This window comes from Macaca fascicularis, chromosome 7 (genome assembly GCF_037993035.2).
Source record: "Macaca fascicularis isolate 582-1 chromosome 7, T2T-MFA8v1.1".
In the NCBI taxonomy this organism is placed as follows: domain Eukaryota; kingdom Metazoa; phylum Chordata; class Mammalia; order Primates; family Cercopithecidae; genus Macaca; species Macaca fascicularis.
In genome coordinates, this window is record NC_088381.1 from 103036768 (window position 1) to 103057051 (window position 20284).

General features: G+C 39.7%; 1 protein-coding gene across 10 annotated transcripts in view; it reads left to right on the plus strand.

Annotated features, from left to right (window-relative positions):
- The window catches only part of PRORP (protein only RNase P catalytic subunit), a 149064-nt gene that overhangs the window by 97761 nt on the left and 31019 nt on the right, over positions 1-20284 (plus strand). For 2 of the 10 annotated variants that reach the window (XM_073997229.1, XM_073997232.1), the window contains one exon: positions 14247-14512. The exons of the other annotated variants lie outside the window; for them this stretch is intronic. In XM_073997229.1, the coding sequence (XP_073853330.1) occupies positions 14247-14270 (24 nt within the window). In that variant the 3' untranslated portion in view covers positions 14271-14512. Of the gene's footprint in view, positions 1-14246; positions 14513-20284 lie in introns of those variants that run through there. 10 annotated transcript variants of the gene reach the window in all.

Sequence of the window (20284 nt, forward strand, 5' to 3'; positions counted from 1 at the left end):
ATGCTCAGCTAATTTTTTATTTTTAGTAGTGATGGGGTTTCACGATGGTGACCAGGCTGGTCTCAAACTCCTAAGCTCAGGTGATCCACCCACCTTGGCCTCCCAAAGTGCTGGGATTACAGGCGTGAGCCACTGCGTCCGGCCCACTTGGTATATTTTAAAATGTGTTTATGCTTTCGTTTTTGGTAGCCATGACATCTCCCTGGCAACTGTACAGCCTGTCTCATCTATAAATTATAGTGAAGGTTAGAAAACAACTTAGGGCTGGGCACAGTGGCTCATACCTGTAAGCCCAGCACTTTGTGAGGCGAAGACTGGCAGATTGCTTGAGCTTAGGAGTTCAAGACCAGTCTGGGCAACATAATGAAAACCCGTCTTTAAAAAATAATATAAATAAACAAATGAGAAAAGAGCTTAAGAAGTATAGCTCCTAAATCACTTGCCTGTAGCCTAACCAAAGCTGTAACATTAAGTTTTCATTAGACTTCTGGTGACTTAATGATACCTGTTGTTACTCTCATAAAACCACTGGCTTAAGTATGTATATTTTACTATAGTAGGTATATATTCTAGTTTTCCTAGTCTGTGAAATATTTAACAAAGACCCTCTGTTGTTAATATTTATGCCATGATGTTTCTCAAATTAACTATTTGGTTTTACCCATGTAAACTTTCAAATACAAACATTCAATATTCACTAAATCTTTATTAACTCCTTGTCATGTGCCAGGCTCTGTGCTAGATATTATGACACATGCAAAGATGAATAAAATGTAGTTCCTTCCTTTGTTTAGGGGTTTGTAATCCCGCAAATACCTAAACCATTAATATGTAGAATATTTACAAGGGCTGTAAGAAATGTTTAGGCAAAGAGCTAAAACATTCATAAGCAAAGGAAAACTACTTTTAGCTAAAGAGAGGGATCAAATAATTCTTTATGGGGAAATTGGCATTTAATCTGGATCTTGACGGGTTAGACTTTGATAATCTGATTTGGGGAGTGGAAGAGGGGCTAATTCAGACAACAGCACTGTTCAGACAGCACCACATAATAAAGTAGTACTTTGGAGATAGGCAGTGATGGGTTGGGGGGAGTAATAAATATTGCCTAACTTTGTTCTATTATCAAACTTATGGCAACTTTACTGTGACGAGATTTGAGAAAAAAGATAAAATTTAATACCCAATTGAAAATAGATGGTTAAACAAACAAGCAAAAATTATTCTTATTATTATTTTATTATTTTTTGAGACAAAGTCTCTCTGTATCATCCAGGCTGGAGTGCAGTGGTGCAATCATGGCTTACTGCAGCCTCAAACTCCCAGGCTCAGGCAATCCTCCCACTTCAGCCTCCCGAGTAGCTGGGACTAGAGACATGCACTACCACGCCTGGCTAATTTTTGTATATTTTGAAGAGACAGGGTTTCACCATGTTGCCCCAGCTAGTCTTGAACTCCTAAGCTCAAGCGATCCACCCTCCTCTGTCTCCCAAAGTTCTGGGATACAGGCATGAGCCACCGTGCCTGGCCCCAACAAAAATTCTTACTGTCCTTGTGATATTGGTGGATTTTGATTATCTCTAAAATCAGATTTCTTCCTTTTGATTATAAGAAACCGTTTTAATGGATTCCGCTTATTTTCCTTAAAAGTTATGTTAGCTGGGTGCGGTGGCTCACGCCTGTAATCCCAACACTTTGGGAGGCCGAAGCGGGCGAATCACGAGGTCAGGAGATCAAGACCATCCTGGCCAACACAGTAAAAACTCGTCTCTACTAAAAATACAAAAAAATTTGCCAGGCGTGGTGGCAGGCGCCTGTAGCCCAGCTACTCGGGAGGCTGAGGCAGGAGAATGACGAGAACCTGGGAGGCAGAGCTTGCAATGAGCTGAGATCATGCCACTGCATTCCCACCTGGGTGACAGAGCAAGACTCCATCTCAAAAAAAGAAAAAGTTGTTATGACAATACAACACATTGGCATAATGTCCCCTTAGAAGCATGGAAATCATCTGTGCTTTCCTTCATTCAGGTTTCTCCAGCTTGTACCTATAAATCCAAACCAGTCCATTAGCTTTTAATGTTCTTCTTCCTCTTCCATCCTGGTCTATCCTTAACGTAAAAGAACTCCCACCAAAAATAGCCCTTCTTCTCCCAGGGACTCTCTACTTCTCAGAGAGTCCCAGTTTATATCTTACAGCAGAATGAAATAAATTGGAATTTGGGCATATTTTAAACATTTTTTTTTAATTTTAGTTTAAAATTATAATTTTTTTCTTTATTGTTAATCGTTAAGTAACAACTAATTTTTTTTTTTTTTGCACAAGCCCGCAGAAATATGTAACAGGTAATTTAAAGACTTAAAATCAGCTGGGTACAGTGGCTCATCCCTGTAATCCCAGCACTTTGGGAGGCCGAGGTGGGTGGATCACAAGGTCAGGAGTTCAAGACCAGCCTGGCCAATATGGTGAAATCCCATCTCTACTAAAAGTACAAAAATTAGCCGGGCATGGTGGCACATGCCTATAGTTCCAGGTACTTGGGAGGCTGAGGTAGAAAAATTGCTTGAACCCAGGAAGCGGAGGTTGCAGTGAGCCAAGATCGCCCCACTGCACTCCAGCCTGGGTGACAGAGCAACGAGACTCTGTCTCAAAATAAATAAATAAATAAATGAAGACTTAAAATCATAAGTCCTAGCTTTATAATATTACTTTTTAAAAGATAATAGCCAGTCCATTGAGCATTATTACCTTTCCTTGTGTGTGAAAAAGAGAAAACATAACATGTAACTCTGAATAAATGTAGAGTTAAAAAAAGAATTTCAACTTCTGTTTTAGATTCTGGGACTACATGTGCAGGTTTGTTACATAGATATATTGCATGATGCTGAGGTTTGGATTACGAGTGATCCCCTCACCCAGAAAGTGAGCATAGTACCCAATAGTTAGTGTTTTCAACCCTTGCCTTCCTCCCTCCATCTCCCCGCTAGTAGTCCCAGTGTCCGTTGTTGCCATCTTTATGTCCATGAGTACCCAATGTTTATCTCGTACTTATAAGTGAGAACATACAGTATTTAGCTTTCTGTTCCTGTGTTAATTTGCATAGGATAATCGCCTCCGGCTGCATCCATGTTCCTGCAAAGGATATGATTTTGTTCCTTTCTATGGCGACATAGTATTCCATGGTGCATATGTACCACATTTTCATTATCCAGTCCACCATTGATGGGCATCTAGGTTGAGTCCATGTCTTTGCTATTGTGAATAGTGTTGTGATGAACATATGAGTTCATGTGTCTTTTTGGTAAAATAATTTTATTTTTAATATATACCCAGTAATGGGATTGCTGGGTTGAATGATAGTTCTCTTTTAAGTTATTTGAAAAATCTCCAAACTGCTTTCCATGGTGACTGAGCCAATCTATATTCCCACCAACAGTGTATAAGCCTTCCCTTTTCTCCGCAGCCTTGCCAGCATCTGTTTTTTACTTTTAAATAATACCATTCTGACTGGTATGAGATGGGATCTCATTATGGTTTCGATTTATAGTTCTCTGATGATTAGCGATATTGAGCATTTTTTCATGTTTGTTGCCCACTTGTATGTCTTCTTTTGAGAAGTGTCAATTCATGTCTTTTGCCCACTTTATAATGGGACTATTTGTTTTTTGCTTATTAAATTGCTTAAGCTCCTTATAGATTCCTGGATATTAGATTTTTGTTGGATGCGTAGTTTGTGATTATTTTCTCCTATCTGTAGATTGTTTCTTCTGTTGATAGTTTCTTTTGTTGTGCAGAAACTCTTTAGTTTAATTAGGTCCCACTTGTTGATTTTTGTTTTTGTTGCAGTTGCTTTTGAGGACTTAGTCATAAATTCTTTCTGAAGGCCGATGTCCAGAATGGTGTTTACTAGGTTTTCTTTTAGGATTTCTATAGTTTGAGATTTTATGTTTAAATCTTTAATTCATCTTGACTTAATTTTATGTATGGTGAAAGGTAAAGGTCCAGTTTCATTCTTCTGCTGTGACTGGCCAGGTATCCCAGCACCATTTATTGAATAGGGAGTCTTTTCCCTATTAATGCTGGTATTTTAAAAGGGCATGAAGATGTTAGCCTATAGTATGCCAGCCTTTTCATTTCACTTACTCCCCACTCCTCATAAAATACTTTGTTTCCATTATGCCCTGTAGATGGCAGTACTTATATGGAAAACGTAAGTTGAGAAAGCTCTTTGAGAATGATTAGCAGGTGGGGTCTTTAAGGAGTAAGGTTTAATTGAAATGTTCTTTCTTTGTCAATTTTTTTCATTCACTGGATTTTTTTCAAACAATCACAGACTTTCTTTATCACTCATGATGTTTCCATTGAGTTTTCTTTCACCATCGCCTGACCTCCCTAGACCCCACTTTTGTTTCAGAAATCTCATGTTACACAATCATTTTCTCTTTAGAGGGCAGTAATTGGAAACTAGGTAATTACATATATGATAGGATCCTGTGTAAAGTTCTGGGTACATATTTTTTTCTCAAGAAGGTTGAGTGCCAGCCAGATATCATTACTGTAAATTCTTTTTTTTTTTTTCTTTCTTTCTTTTTTTTTTAGACCAAGTCTCGCTCTGTTGCCCAGGCTGGAGTGCAGTGGTGCAATCTCTGCTCACTGCAACCTCTGCCTCCCAGGTTCAAGCAATTCTTCTGCCTCAGCCTCCCTAGTGGCTGGGATTACAGGTATGTGCCATGACTCCTGGCTCATTTTTGTATTTTTAGTAGAAACGGGTTTCGCCATGTTGCCCAGGCTGTTCTCTAACTCCTGGACTCAAGCAGCCCACCTGCCTCAGCCTCCCAAAGTGTTGGGATTACAGGCGTGAGCCACCACACCCAACCCATTACTGTAAATTCTGATACAGGGAAAGCAGTATCACATAGCTTTCAAATATGATTTCATTACAAATCTACAGTTATAGGGTCAATCAAGTATATCTTTGAGTGGGAGAAAGTAACTCATTCAGGAATATAAAAAGCTGTCTTGTTCTCCCTAAACATTGAGGATTTTGACTGTGGTATTCATTTAGTAAGTATTTATCGAGTACTTGTATGTTAGGCACTGTGCTGGGTAGGCATCCTGCATTACAATAATGAAAGGACATAGGCCCTACTTTCAGACATGCCCTTTCAAGTTAGTGAAATGTGGTGATTCTTGTAAGAGAGGTATGTGGAAGATACGTTAAAATCACAGAATAGGAATAGATGGTTATGGTAGATATTACCAATTAATTACAACACACTTTCCTTCAGAGTCTGCTGGTCTCAAACTCCTTCACAACACTTGAGAAGCTGGTATTGTTCAATCAAAGAAGACATGCAAGAAGCCTGTTGCCTAAACATGGCATGGTGGGAGTAGTGCCTAAGATACTACCTAGAAATGTTATGCAGTATGCCACCAACTGTGTCAATACAGGAAAAGAGAACACACACACACACGCACACACACACACTTGTTTGTTGATGTCTAGTCTCTAGAAGGCTACCCAACAACTACCCAAGAAATGGATAATACTGGTTGTCTCTGGGGAGAACAACTAGGTGACTGGGGGATAGAGTGGGAGAGAAACTTTTTATTGAATATCATTTGGTTTCTTTTGGAGTTTGAGCCATGTGAATTTATTACCCATACAAAAATGAAGTTGAAGGTTTACTACCTTACATCACATTACCATATCTGAGGAGAATATATACCAGTTGTCTTTTATTTGGTGGCTTGTATAATCTACTAAACTCCCAAACATATACTAAATAGAATACAAGTATTGCCAAGGATCATTTAAGTATCCTGTAACACTTTTTGTTTTGGTTATGGGGAATTACCAGTTTTTATTTTTCATGCCTCTCAACTAGTATATCCTGATAAACCTTGAGTGGCTGTGAGTGGGAGTGGTTCCTCCCACAAAAGCCAACTATAGATTTTTTTATATATGCAGCAAAGTGCTATGTGTTTTTGTGTTTGTTTGACTTTGTTGTTTTAATGGAAATTATACATGAGGTGTGCCAGATAATCCTGGCAGAAAACAGATTGTGAACAGAAGACATACGGTTAGTAAGTCCATTTGCATTGCTCAGAATTTAGAGCAAATTAACATATTTCCATGTTGAGATGAATTGGAGTAGTTATAGTAGGACAGATAGAGGCACCAACTCTCTTGAAATAAATTTTTATAGCTGAAATTTAAGAATACTGGAAATGTGAAAAGAAAGTCCTTTGAATCAGCCATACCCAGGGGTCCTTAGAAATTCGATATGTGTTTATGGATCATGTAAAGATGATGTTGAGGGTTGTAAAGTATAGGTTTGTTCAACCTAGGGAACTTTAGGTCTGGTTGAAACCTGATAAATAAAACAGAATGAAAGTCACGTATACACAAGGAATTGTATAAGTAATGAACTTTATATACATGCATACTTGCTAAAGCACAATATATAGTCAGTAGACATCAAATGGCTGGTTAATCTTTATGAACTCTGTTTCTATTAATTGGATAATAAAAACAGCTAATACCATGGTAGCATATAACAGTTTACAGATCACTTCTGCAGTGTTTATCTCACTTAATCAAGGTTCAAGATTTTATTAATATTTGGGGAGATGGTTTATATCATAATGAAAATCATGTCTTTTATTCTGACTTCCATCTCCCTGTTTGGTATGGCCATGTAGTTTTTTTTTTTTTTTCCCCATTTTGGAGTGTTTTTGAGACAGGGTCTCGTTTTTATCACCCAGGCTGGAGTGCAGTGACACAAACATAGCTTACTGCAGCCTCAGACTCCTGGCCTCAAGCGATCCTCTCACCTCAGCCTCCCAAGTAGCTGGGATTATAGGCATGCGCCACCATGCCTAGCTAATACAAAAAAAAAAACAAAACAAAAATTGTAGAGATGGGGTCTCACTGTGTTGCCCAGGTTAGTTTCTAACTCCTGGCCTCAAGCAATTCTCCTGCCTCAACCCATGTAGAAGTTTTTGATAGAAAAACAGCAATTATGTAAACTTTTCTTAACATACTTAGCCTACCAATTAAGAAGAAAATCTCCATCTCTGCTAACGTGGTGTTTCTACCCCTTTTTATTACTTAATTTTTGCTTAGTCCATAGTAAGTCCTTGCCAGAGCATAGTAAAATCTGGTAACGTCCCAAACTGTCTCTACCATTCCTTCTCCCCCTTTTTTTTTTTTTTTTTGACAAAGAGTCTTGCTTTGTCACTAGGCTGGAGTGCAGTGGTGCAATCTTGGCTTACTGCAACCTCCACCTCCCAGGTTCAAGCGATTCTCCTGCCTCAGCCTCCTGAGTAGCTGGGACTACAGGCGCATGCCACCACGATCATCTAATTTTTTTGTATTTTTAGTAGAGACGGGGTTTCACTGTGTTAGCCAGGATGGTCTTGATCTCCTGACCTCATGATCCGCCTGCCTCAGCCTACCAAAGTGCTCAGATTACAGGCGTGAGCCACCGCGCCCGGCCCTCTTTCCTCTTTTATAACAGGTTCTGGATTTTTGGACTCACTCTCTTAATCTCTTTCAGTTGTAAGAAATCCATCTCTCTTCTGTGATCTCAAACTTCAGTTTCCCCTTTTCTTTTCATTCATCAACCCATTCGGCAAATATTTATTGATCATCTTAAGCATCAGGCCCTGTTCTATGTGCCAGGGATACACCAATGAATTAAATAGAGAAAACTCCTTTCTCTCATGGAGCTTACATTGTTTCTGATAGATACAATCGGCTACTGCATTGCATAGCTCCACAGGGCGCCATTCATGTTGTAGTCTGTGTGAATATTGCCTCTAGAGTTGTTCAGTGCACAGCCAGCTTAGTTCTATACGGTAGTCCTTAGTTCTATACTGTGCTTAATTAGGATGTCTGTCAAAACTAATTTCCTGTAGTAAAATCAGTCAGCTTCCACATTCCAACAATTGCCAAAGTGCTATCCCTTCGTTTAAGAAAAGCATGCAGTCCTCTCCATGGGGTGGAAGAGGATTTTGTGGAGAAACCATCCTTTGTATTTCCTCAGATTGCCTGTGTTAGGCCACCCTAAAATTTGCAATTTGCTTGTTGCTTCTTTCTTTACCTTCAGCAGTATTGAAGGGGTTTTTTTTCCTGTGTCTTAGAGTAGTTCTCTAATTTTTTTCTTTTCCCTTTTTTTCTTTTTTTTTTTACCTGCACAGAAAAACCGTGTTCACATTTCTTTTCCTTTACAATGATTATAGCATGTTTTTTTTCCTGAGCTGTGCAGTTGGTTCTTCCACCTTGATTTGTGTTCAGTAAATGTGCAATTAGTAAGAAGTCTGCTCTGCATTTTGAAGACAAAGTTAGAATTCATATATTTATTAGGAAGAGAGATGTAGAAAAATAATACCGTTAGATTCCATTATAATATTTTCTTGCTTCGTGACTCTGCTCAGTACTCTTAAGTTCGTTAAAGCTCAGGCTTTCCTTATGATCAAAATATGGATCTGAAAAACACTTATTAATACTACTTACTCTACACCCTTATATAGAAAATAACTGAATTTGTCTAAGAAATCATGTAAAGACGCATCTTACAATGAAATGTGTGCTCAAAGAGAGTAATTCTTTGTGCATGTAGGATTGGAAAAGTTGAGAAGTACGTTTACTTGCACGTCATTATAGTTGAAATCAGATGGAAAGGTTTAGAGATTGTGCAATTAGGGAATGTTTTCTACCCACAGATTCTCTAGCCGTGTGTTTCACATTCATTAACAATTAGGCCCAAGGATACTTGGATTCACGTCTGCTTTGGAAACTATTTTTTCCAAATACTGTATTTCCTAGATCTTTACTGAAATGATCAACATTAGGTATGAACTGCACCAACTTTTCTCTTTAAGGTAGCTTTGTTTGTCCTTTGATCTTTTCTGTCCATGTTCAGCCTCTTAAAACCATCTCTGCTGCAAATGTCATCTTATATGGTGCAGTGAGGCACTCTTTCAAATAATTTTTGGATGTATGCTAATCATATATGAGACACAAAAGCTCCTACTCCCCTAGGCCTCACTTCCCCTCTTGGCACTTTTACTTACTTCGTTTTTTTTTAGACTTCACATATGATTAACTCTCTCAAATCCTTTCCTCTTTCAACTGTTGTTCCTTTTGTTTTGTTTTTTTTTTTTTTTAAGAAATGGGGTCTCGCTGTGTCACCCAGGTTGTAGTGCAGTGGTGTGATCATAGCTTATGTAGCCTCTGAACTCCTGGGCTCAAGCAGTCCTCCCACCCAGCTCCCAGAGTAGCTGAGACTACAGGCACACACCACCATGCCCAGCTAATTTTTTTTTAAATGTTTTTCTAGAGACAGAATCCCGCTTTGTTGTCCAGGCTAGTCTCAAACTCCTGGCTTCAAGTGATCCTCCCACCTTGGCCTCCCAAAGTGCTGGGATTACAGGCATAAGCCACCACAACTGTTCCCTATTTTTAATATCTTATAACTGAATGCTTTAATCCTGGGCAACTTAGGATACATCTTCACTGCTTAATTGAAATGGCACTCTTTCAATGTTACTAGTAACCTCCAAGGGGAAACAGAAGCCAATATTTTTTTGAAGGAAAATTTGTATTATTTTAATTATTTTTATGTATGGAAAACTCAACAGTGTACATTTAACCCAGTTCAGTGGCAAGTTCTTTAGCCTTTGCCTTTTCAAGCTTGGCAATGCGAGCCACAGACTTGGGACCCAAGACATTGCCTCCCTAGTGATGGCGGATCTCATTGTTATCTGTCGTTGTAATTGGTCCTGATAGCTTCCACCAGCTTAGCCAAAGTGCCTTTGTCTTCTGAGTTAATCTGTGTAAAGTTGAGAGTGGTGCAGGTCTTCCTGTGAACTAGATATCCCAGTCTTGCCTTCCCCTTGATAATGCAGTAAGGGACCCCCATTTTATGACACAAGGCAAGCAGGAAAACCACCAGCTTGATGGGATCCACTTCGTGTGCAGTCACCACCAGCTGAGCCTTCTTGTTCTCCTCCAACGTGGTGACGGTGTTAACTCCTGCTCGAAGGACAGGTGGTCTCTTAGTGGGGACGTCCCCTTTGCCAGCAGCTCTCTTCTTGGCCCAGGCAAACAGCCTCTGCTTCTTCTCTTGGAAAGCTAATATTTTTTAGTACCTTCTGTAGACCAAGCAAAAGTTGCCAATGCTAGACACATGTATATGGAGTTACCTCATTTAATTCTTACAGCTGTTATTGGTATTACCTCCTTAAGAATGTGGAAACTAGCTGGGCGAGGTGGCTCATGCCTGTAATCCCAGCATTTTGGGAGGCCGAGGTCATGGATTGCTTGAGCTCAGGAGATTGAGACAAGCTGGGGCAAGGTGACAAAACCCATCTCTACCAAAAAGAAAAACAAAAACAGAAAACAAAAAATTAGCTGGGCAGGGCGATACACACATACAGTCTCAGCTACTGGGGAGGCTGAAGTGGGAGGATATCTTGAGCCCAGGAGGCAGAGGTTGCAGTGAGCCGAGATTGTGCCACTGCACTCCAACCTGGGTAACACAGCAAGACCCCATCTCAAAAAAAAAAAAAAGAAAAAAGAAAAAGAAGGAAACTAAGATCCATAAAAGCTTAAGTAACTTGTCTCATAGCTAGTAAATGGCAAAGTAACAGAATTAGACATGTGTCATTCCAAAGTCCTTGTTCTTTCCCCTGTAACACACTGTTCTTTATATTTTAACATACTGATCTATTTATCTATTTGAAATACTTGAAATACTACGGTAGACTCTTTGAGACATGCTTTTCTGGTTCTCTTGGATCTCCATTGCTTTAATCACTAACTCATAAATAGCTAGCTTGCTCTAGTTTCTCTCCTCCTCATCTAAACTTCTCAAAAGACTGGTATACAATTCTTTTCTTGCTACCCATTTGCTTCCTAACCCCTAAGCCCACTGAAGTCTGGCTTAGTCTCCATCACTGCATTGAAAATGCTCTCCCTCAGGACATCAGTAATTTCCTAATTGCCAATTTTGATGAACATATTTTAGTCTTTATCACTCTTTTTCTTCGTTTAATACTTTATTTATTCCTTTCTTCTTGAAATTGTCTGTCTTTGAATTCTGTGGACTTCACATTCTTATCCTTCTCATTACACTCTCTGACCATTCCTTGTTCTCTCTTGTTTTTGAACTTGCCTTCCTTCTCTTACTCCTTAAATGTTAGTGTTCTCTGATGTTCTATCTCTACATCTTTGCCTTAGACAGGTACTTCAAACTAAATACTGTATGGCCAAAACTCAACTTGCCATCTTCCTGCCAGACATGTACACCAATAGGTGGTACCAGTCATTCACCAAGTCTTGCCAGTTTTACCTCCTAATTATTTCTCTCTCTCGTCTTCTTTCTTTCTCTCTCGTCTTCTTTCTCTTTATTTTTTCTTTATTTCTTTCTTTATTCTTTCTTTCTCTTTCTTTCTTTCCTTTTCACCTTTTCTTTCCTCCCTCCCTTCCTCCCTCCCTCCTTCCCTCCTTCCCTCCTTCCCTCCTTCCCTCCTTTCCTCCTTCCTTCCTTCCTTCCTTCCTTCCTTCCTTCCTTCCTTCCTTCCTTCTCTCTCTCTCTCTCTCTCTCTCTCTCTCTCTGTCTCTCTCTCTCTCTCTCGACAGAGTCTTGCTCTGTCACCCAGGCTACACTGCACTGGCACCATCACAGCTCACTGCAGCCTCGACCTCCTAGGCTGAAGTGATCCTCCTGCCTCTGCATCCTGAGTAGCTGGGACCACACCACATCCAACTAATTTTTAAATTTTTCGTAGAGACAAAGTCTCCCTGTGTTGCCCAGGCTGATCTCAAACTCCCAGACTCAAGCGATCCTCCCACCTAGACTTCCCAAAGTGCTGGGATTATAGGCATGAACCACCGTGCCCAGCTCTGTTTCTCAAATCCATTCTCTTCCCTTCCTCTTTTACCATATCCTTCTCATCAGATGCTTATTAGTACCTGCTTAAATCGCTACCATAGCCTCCTAACTGGTTTCTCATCTTCAGTTTTGTTTCTTTCAAATCTATCCTCTTCCACAGGCAAAAATGACCATGTAACTTAAATTGATTTACAGTTAATGTTTTGACTAGGGAGATACCTGAATATATTAAAGTATAGTTCCCCTTTCCAATTTTGCCTTTTTACCTTCTTAAACTTTTATTTTTAATTTTTAATTTTATTATGTGTGTGTGTGTGTGTGTGTGTGTGTGTGTGTGTATATTTTTTTTTTTTTTTTGAGACAGAGTCTTGCTGGAGTATAGTGGCGCTATCTTGGCTCACTGCAACCTCTGCCTCCCGGGTACAAGAGATTCAGAGATACTCCTGCTTCAGCCTCTGCTGGCACACAGGTGCATGCCACCATGCCCGGCTAATTTTTTTTGTATTTCTATTAGAGGTGGGGTTTCACTGTGTTAGCCAGGATGGTCTTGATCTCCTGACCTTGTGCTGCACCCACCTCAGCCTCCCAAATGCTGGGATTACAGGCATGAGCCACCATGCCTGGCCTTAAACTTTTAAATTAGATATAATATCTGTTCATTAAGTCAAACAAACCAAACTCTAAATACAGTGCACATAGCCATTCTAGGTTAACACATTTTTTTTTCTTTGCATTTTATGTGAAGGGCCAGAAACCGAACACTCTATTAAAGGTGGACCCTGTGCTTAAACAATCCTATGAAGTAATTAGATTCTCATTTTACAAATGAGAAAACTGAGGTGCAATTAAGTCACTTCCCTGAGATCATTAATACAAGTAACAGATTCAGAATTGAAATGCCAGTCTGACATCAAAGTCTGTGGTCTTTTACCGTGCCATACTATCATGCCCTGTGGTGTGCATTTGTAATTCCCAAACCCACATATCTAGACTGCCCCTCACCAGGTAGTTCTCTGGATTTGTTTACACCTGTAGATGTGGACAGCCTACCAGTGCCAGAAATTAGGATTTGGAGGATGAGTATGTATAGGAAAATGACACAAAGAAAGCAAGGTTGTAGGAAAGGTAACCTGGCAATGTCACAGGAGAAACAGCATTGAAAGACCAACCAAAAGACCTAATGACATCTTGAACTAAAGTGATGACAGTGGAATCTAAAAAAGAGGAAAAGAGTGTGCTTAAAGAAATTAAAGTCGAGGACTTTGGGAAAAATATGTCAATTCTGTTGTCATAAAACCTCTTAATTCTCTTAAAATCTTAACCCTTTTAAGGTTAAGATTCATTAAGTGAAACAAACAAAACTCTTTAAATACAATGCACATAGCCATTCTAAGTGAACACATCTTTTCCTTCTCTGTGTTTTATCTGAAGGTCCAGAAACCAAACACTCTATTAAAGCTGGACACTGTGCTTAAGCAGTCATATGAAGTAAGGCATATCAAAGCTTTGTTAAGGCATAACAAAGCTATATATAAATGTATCACGTTGTGCTTTTACAGCCTAACAATAACAATAGGTAGTCTTTTACAGCTTACAGAGCCCTTTCATAAATATTAAGTGGTTTGATCCTCACACATCCCTATGGACTAAGTAGTTGTACTTTTCTTACTTTACGTATAAGGGAACTGGCTTAAAATGCTGTGACTTGCCCAGAGGTAACAGCTCTCAAAACACTACACTAGGCCAGGTATAGTGGTGGCTCACGGCTGTAATCCTAGCACTTTAGGAGGCGAGGTGGGCAGATCTCTTGAGATCAGGAGTTCAAAACCAGCCTGGCCAACATGGTGAAACCCCGTCTCTACTAAAAATACAAAAAAAAAAAAAAAAAAAAAATAGCCAGGTATGGTGGCAGGTGCCTGTAATCCCAGCTACTTGGGAGGCTGAGACAGGAGAACCCAGGAGGCAGAGGTTGCAATGAGCCGAGTTCGCACCACTGTACTCCAGCTTGGGTGACAGAGTGAGACTCTATCTCAAGAAAAAAAAAAAAGCTACACTAAATCCACTTCCTATGCTTTCTCCAGAGATGTCTGCTTCCCCAAAAACAAACAACATTTTTTCAAAGTACATGATCAAGCTGGAGCCCCTTTTCTCCTCAGCATTTGAATACCAGCTTATAAATAAGAGTTTATTTATTAGATCAGGCAATATAATGAGCTGGTGAAGAACAAGAACAGACTACTTTATAGTGTTCATAAAATTAGATGGCTAGTCTAAATTTTACAAACACGATTCTTGTGCTTTGACAGGTTACATGTACATGACTCATTGTTTCTTTGGCATTTCAGACATTGCCTGCAAGCATTACGTGAATGAAGCCATACCAGTGTCATGCCAACTCATGAACTGTCCTGCCCTGTACGACGAAAGAAAACCAAGGGTCTTCTGCTCTGGCCTCTATAGAATAAATTAGAAAAGTTGACTGGGCGCGGTGGCCCATGCCTGTAATCCCAGCACTTTGGGAGGCAGAGGTGGGCAGATCACCTGCAGTCAGGAGATCGAGACCATCCTGGCCAACATGGTGAAATGCCATCTCTACTAAAAAATACAAAAATTAGCTGGGCATGGTGGCGCGCGCCTGTAGTCCCAGCTACTCAGGAGACTGAGACAGGAAAATCGCTTGGACCGAGAAGGCAGAGGTTGTAGTGAGTGGAGATTGTGCCACTGCACTCCAGCCTAGGTGACAGAGCGAGACTCCATCTCAAAAAAAAAAAAAAGAAAAGAAGAAATTAGAAAAGATTTTGAGAGCTTAGTAGGAATGTTGTACTGATTGGCATTAGAGTTGGTGATTCATCAATCATGTCACTGCTACCAAGGTTATGCCAGTTTCCTTGCATTCTGCATATATACATTTTTATTTTAGCCTTCTTTAAAAATACTGTGGTTCCTGCTTCCTGGGTAGTGGTCAACTTTTAAACCATGTTTTTTTTTTTTTTTTTGGTTTTAAAATTTACCCTGGTGGGTTTTCTTGATCTTTGTTTGTTTACCCCCATCCATAGCTACGTGTGTATGCACACGTGCAGGTAGTCACAGCCATTTCCAAGGCAACCAATTGTGTTTCGAGACAGCAAATAATTTCAGGGACAGCTGTGGTGCCTCCCATCTTCTTTTAGTGGTGTTACTTTTCCTATGCTGTATACAGGTGTTGGAAAAGAACCAACATTTAGTTCAAGTAAACATCCTTGGACTAGCATTTAGGATCACACTGGATCGCGTCATTTTTTTTATTCTACAACGTATCAGAGGTTCATAGCAGTTTTCTGGCTATTAGATTGTTCTTAAAATTTAAAATCTTCACCTATTGAGTTACCCAAGCCAGCAATCACAGTGATTTCTACCTCCTTATTCCTCCTTCTCCACATTGACTAAATCAATAAATTCTACTGATGCTGCCTCCTCAGTTAGTTCCTCTGGTCCTGCACTATCCAATATGGTAGCTACTAGCCAGTGGGTCTGTTGAGCACTTGAAATGTGTCTAACCAAATTGAGATGTGCTGTGTGAAATAGCCTTCCATATTTGTGGGTTCCCCTCATCTGTGGATTCAACCAACCACAAATCGAAAATACTTGAAAAAAATTGTGTCTGTACTAAACATGTACAGACTTTTTTTTCTTGTCATTATTCCCTAAATAATATAGTATAACAACTACTTACATAGCATTCACATTATATTAACTATTATAAGTAGTCTAGAGATGATTTAAAATATATGGGAGGGAAGGCTGAGCGCAATGGCTCATACCTGTAATCCCAGCACTTTGGGAGGCTGAGGCGGGAGCATCACTTGAGGTCAGGAGTCTGAGACCAGCCTGGCCAACATGATGAAACCCCATCTCTACTAAAAATACAAAAATTAGTGGGGCATGGTGGCAAATGCCTGTAATCCCAGCTACTGAGGAGGCTGAGGTAGGAGAATCGCTTGAACCTGGAAAGCAGAGGTTGCAGTGAGCCAAGACCATGCCACTGCACTCCAGCCTGGGTGAGAGAGGGAGACTCCGTCTCAAAAAAAAACAAAAGTATACGAGGATGGCAATTTTATATCAGGGACCTGAGCATTCAAATTTACAGTTAAACTTTTGGCTCTCATTTGTGGCTCACATTATATTTCTCTTGGACAGTCTGCTCTGGTTTATTTTGGTCTTAGACCCTTTTCATCTCTGACTGTTGCTGAAGTCTAATAATTGGCCTTGATACATTCTGAACCTCAGTGAGAATGTTCTTTCTGAAATGGACGTCTGAAACTGTCACTTCCCTGCTACTACCACCCTTCAGAGGCTTCTCATCACAAAACCCAAAATCCTGTGTGCCTTATGCAAGAGTCCTGCCTACCTCCCAGCCTCGACTCTCACCTCTCCTCAGCTTCTCCTCTCTCCCACCCTGCACTGTACACTCCACTGGTCCTAAAATTCTTGTTATTCCCTCAACATACCATACCATTTCACTCATTTGTGCCTTTGCATTTGCTGATTCTTTAATCTAGAACATTAAAGAAGTTCTAAACTGGGGAGTTACATTTTAGCTTTCAAAGCTTTTCATAGGCTTCTCTTTTCTCCTACCCTGTTGATTCTACTGACACCGTTTATTTACTCCCACTGGGCTCTAAACTCACTGAGGACAGGGACCATGTCTTGTTTACTCTTATATCCACCTGTGCTTCAGGTAGTACCTGCAGCAGAAAAGGTACACCCATTTGGTAAATTTGTGTATTATTTGTATTGCATTAGAATAATGTACGTTACAGTGATTTATTTATGTCTATCTTCCTACTATGGAAAGAATTATTTAAAGAAAAGAACTGAATCTTATTGATAGGAAGATCTAAATATCCCTGCACCTCAGGTAGCACCTATCATATGTGGATACCATATAAATATTTGTGTTGAATTTAATAAACTCAGGCTGAACCTGCTCTGTATATATTGTGATGACTTTCAGATTAACCTTTAGACACATTCATAGGGTTACTGTCTTGGACGATCTCTAGGGATCCTCATTTATTTTTGGGCTTCGGGGTTACTGTATGTTCTGCTGTTGGTGTTTTTCACTCTTTGGGTGTTGTTTTTCTTCCTTTACAAAGATAGTATACATGTTTATTGTTGGGGTGGAGTCAAATCATATCAAATGATAGAAAATGAAAGCCATCTCCCTAGTCCTATTCCCCGGAAGAGACCACTGATAACAGTGTAGTATGTATCTTTTAAGACTATTTTCAGCACATACATACATATGTAGTTTGCACAAATATGGCATAATTAAATATATTGTTCTAAAATTTACATTTTCATCTAGCTCTCTCTTTCTCTCTCTCTCTCTCTGTATATATATATACATCTCACATATTTCCAAGTGCAATATTTTGGAAGTTTTAAGTAGTCAGATTAGAGCCATGTTTGGTATTGTGACTTTGTTCCTGACCTGGGTAGAGTGCTGGGCTTAGCTGACATATTTTACAATCAAGTGATCACTCCTGACATTATTTGCAGAGTGCTCTTACCAGCAGAGGAGAAAGAGCTACTGTCCCCAAAGACTGGAGCAAATGGCCCTGAGGGAAGTGCAAAATGTCTTTGGAGTGTAAGACATTTACACTCCAAAGTGTAATACACATTAGATAAAATACACATTCTTTTATCTTAAAATTTAGTGCAGATCTTGCATTCAAAGACATCATGGTATATCTGTGTTTGTTTCCTTTTTTTTTTCTTTTTTTTACAAGGAGTTTCTCCCAAAAAACTGAGCCTGCAGTAACGGTCACTCCAGGAAGTTATGTCTTGTTTATCCTATGGCTTCAAGTACATTCAGTGTATTGCCAAGTACTGCTCATGTACACCCCAGCTGAGAAATATAGTGTTAGGTTTCCAACAAAAGTACCTAAGGATTTCCCACAGTTCACGTAAGAAGGATGCAAAAGATGTTACTGGAATAATCATAGTCACAGTTAGCCGTAGAGTAAAGGACAGGGCCCAGTATGGTGGCTCACACCTGTAATCCCAGCATTTTGGGAGGCAGAGGGAGGCAGATCTCTTGAGCCCAGGAGTTTGACACCAGCCTATGAGCAACATCTCTATGTTGTAGAGACGAGAGTCTCACTACTCTCGTCTCTACAAAAAAAATACAAAAATTGGCCAGGTGTGGTGGTGCGCCCCGGTGGTCCCAGTTACTTGGGAGGCTGAGGCAGGAGGATGGCTTGAGCCCAGGAGATTGAGGCTACAATGAACCATGATTGCACCACTGCACTCCAGCCTGGGCAAGAGTGAGACCATGTCTAAAAAGAAGAATAAGGGACAGGTTTAATAAGGGAATGTTTTAAAAAGAAAGGAGTTAAAATTGAGAGTTATATGCTACAAGAAGAGTGACCGATGAAGAATGTGGGTTTGTGGTTAGAATTGCCTAGGTTTGAAACCTAGCTCTGCTACTTACTGGCCTATAACTTTGAACTAGTTTCTTACCCTTGCTGTGGCTCAGTTTCCCCATAAGTAAAAGGGAAGTAGGAGTGGGTGGTAATCATGGTACCAAATCCATAAGGGTGTCTATGAGGATTAAATGGTAATGTGTATAAACACATTAATATTTAAAGTACTTTTGACACATAATTGCCTACTAACTCATAGCTAAAGGTGAAAAAAATGGAAGATTCTTCTTTTTGGTTTAGATCACTTTTTAACCTATATGCCTGAAAAAAAGCAGCTTAAAACAGCTCTTCTACCAAGAACAAACTCAGACCATCCATGTTTCTGCCTTGATTCAAGTATAGTGAATACACTTGTCTCATTTTATATTCTAATTACTCACATCAATCCCCGTTATTGCTTCCCACCATTTCCACTTTCTGTGTCCCATTTCTGCCAAGAAAAGCAGAAGTAAGGGAGATGTGAGGGCTTGGGGATTTCTAAAAACTTTTCATAAATCCTCATTGTTATGTTATATTGAATTATAGTTATGTTAATGTAATATTTGCCAAATCTTCCCTCTGGGAAACACAAAGAATTTCCTCCATTAGAGACTAACATTTTAACTTTTTAGAAGACAGGTATTATGGTGTTACATACATAATATGAGAATTACTCAATTATGAGAGTTCATTAAATATAATTTAATGCAGAAACTCACTTTAAAAAAAATTTTTTTCCCTTATGTTTACTTATCTTCTTGGATATCTTTTTTTTTTTTAAACTCCATTTTGCACATGGGGAAACTTAGGCTCTTAATTTGCCTCAAAGGCACAAAGTACATTACTGAGCCTGAACAACTGGGTTTAAACATATGAGGTTGCTATTTTTGTACATCAAAAATGGTAGAATAATGGCAATTTATGTGGTTCTCTAATAAATACAAAGCCTCTGTGTGTGTGTGCATAAAATAGATCATGTATGAAGACTGTTTAAATGTAAATGTGTAGTTTAAAGAGTAAATAATAAAACTAATACCTTTGTACCCACCAGTTGGGTTAAGAAGTTCCCTGTATGTCCTGTTGAACCTCTTCTAACCTTGTCTCCTTTTCCCTACTAACTTCTTCTCCAACTCTCCACCTGAGTCAGGTAACATAATCCTGACTTCTGTGTGAATAATTTTCTTGCTTTTCATTGTTTAGGATTGAAAAACTGAGGAGCAAGCTCAACTCTAGCTGTGTGAGGAAGGGGCAAGATTGTCACTATCAGAGAAAGCTCCCTTGAGAAGATAAGCTGAGCAAGGTCTTTGGTTTATGATCTGGCTTTATTCTTTGGGAGCTCCATCTGGGGAAGTCAGAGCTCAAGGTCAAGTCTTAGGAAACGGAAGGTTTACCACAGTCAGGGCATCTGGCAAAGCTGTAGTTTGGACCAGGTACCCAATAACATGCAACAGAAAATATGGTCAAACAGAACAAGCTGCTGTTTTTCTGCCTCTAAACTCACCATGGCTTTCCCTCAGCTTTAGGAGTAGGTCAAAGCAAATTTTTCTTACATTTTCAATAAACTGCAAATCTTCACTGATTAAGGCACCATGGAATGTCAAGGAGTAAGGAAACTCTGGACTGTGGTTAAAAGAAGCCAAGTACAGGCTCACTAAGGCATTCTGTGCTCCGGTTAAAAGGATGGTGGCCATGCACAGTGGTTCACACCTCTAATACCAGCACTTTGGGAGGCCGAGGCGGGCGGACTGTTTGAGGCCAGGAGTTCAAGACCAATCTAGCAACATGATGAGATTCCCATCTCTACTAAAAATACAAAAAATTAGCTAGGTGTTGTGGTGCACACCTGTAATCCCAGCTACTTGGGGGGCTGAGGCAGGAGAATTGCTTGAGTCCAGGAGGTCTAGGTTGCAATGAGCCCTCATTGTGCCACTTGCACT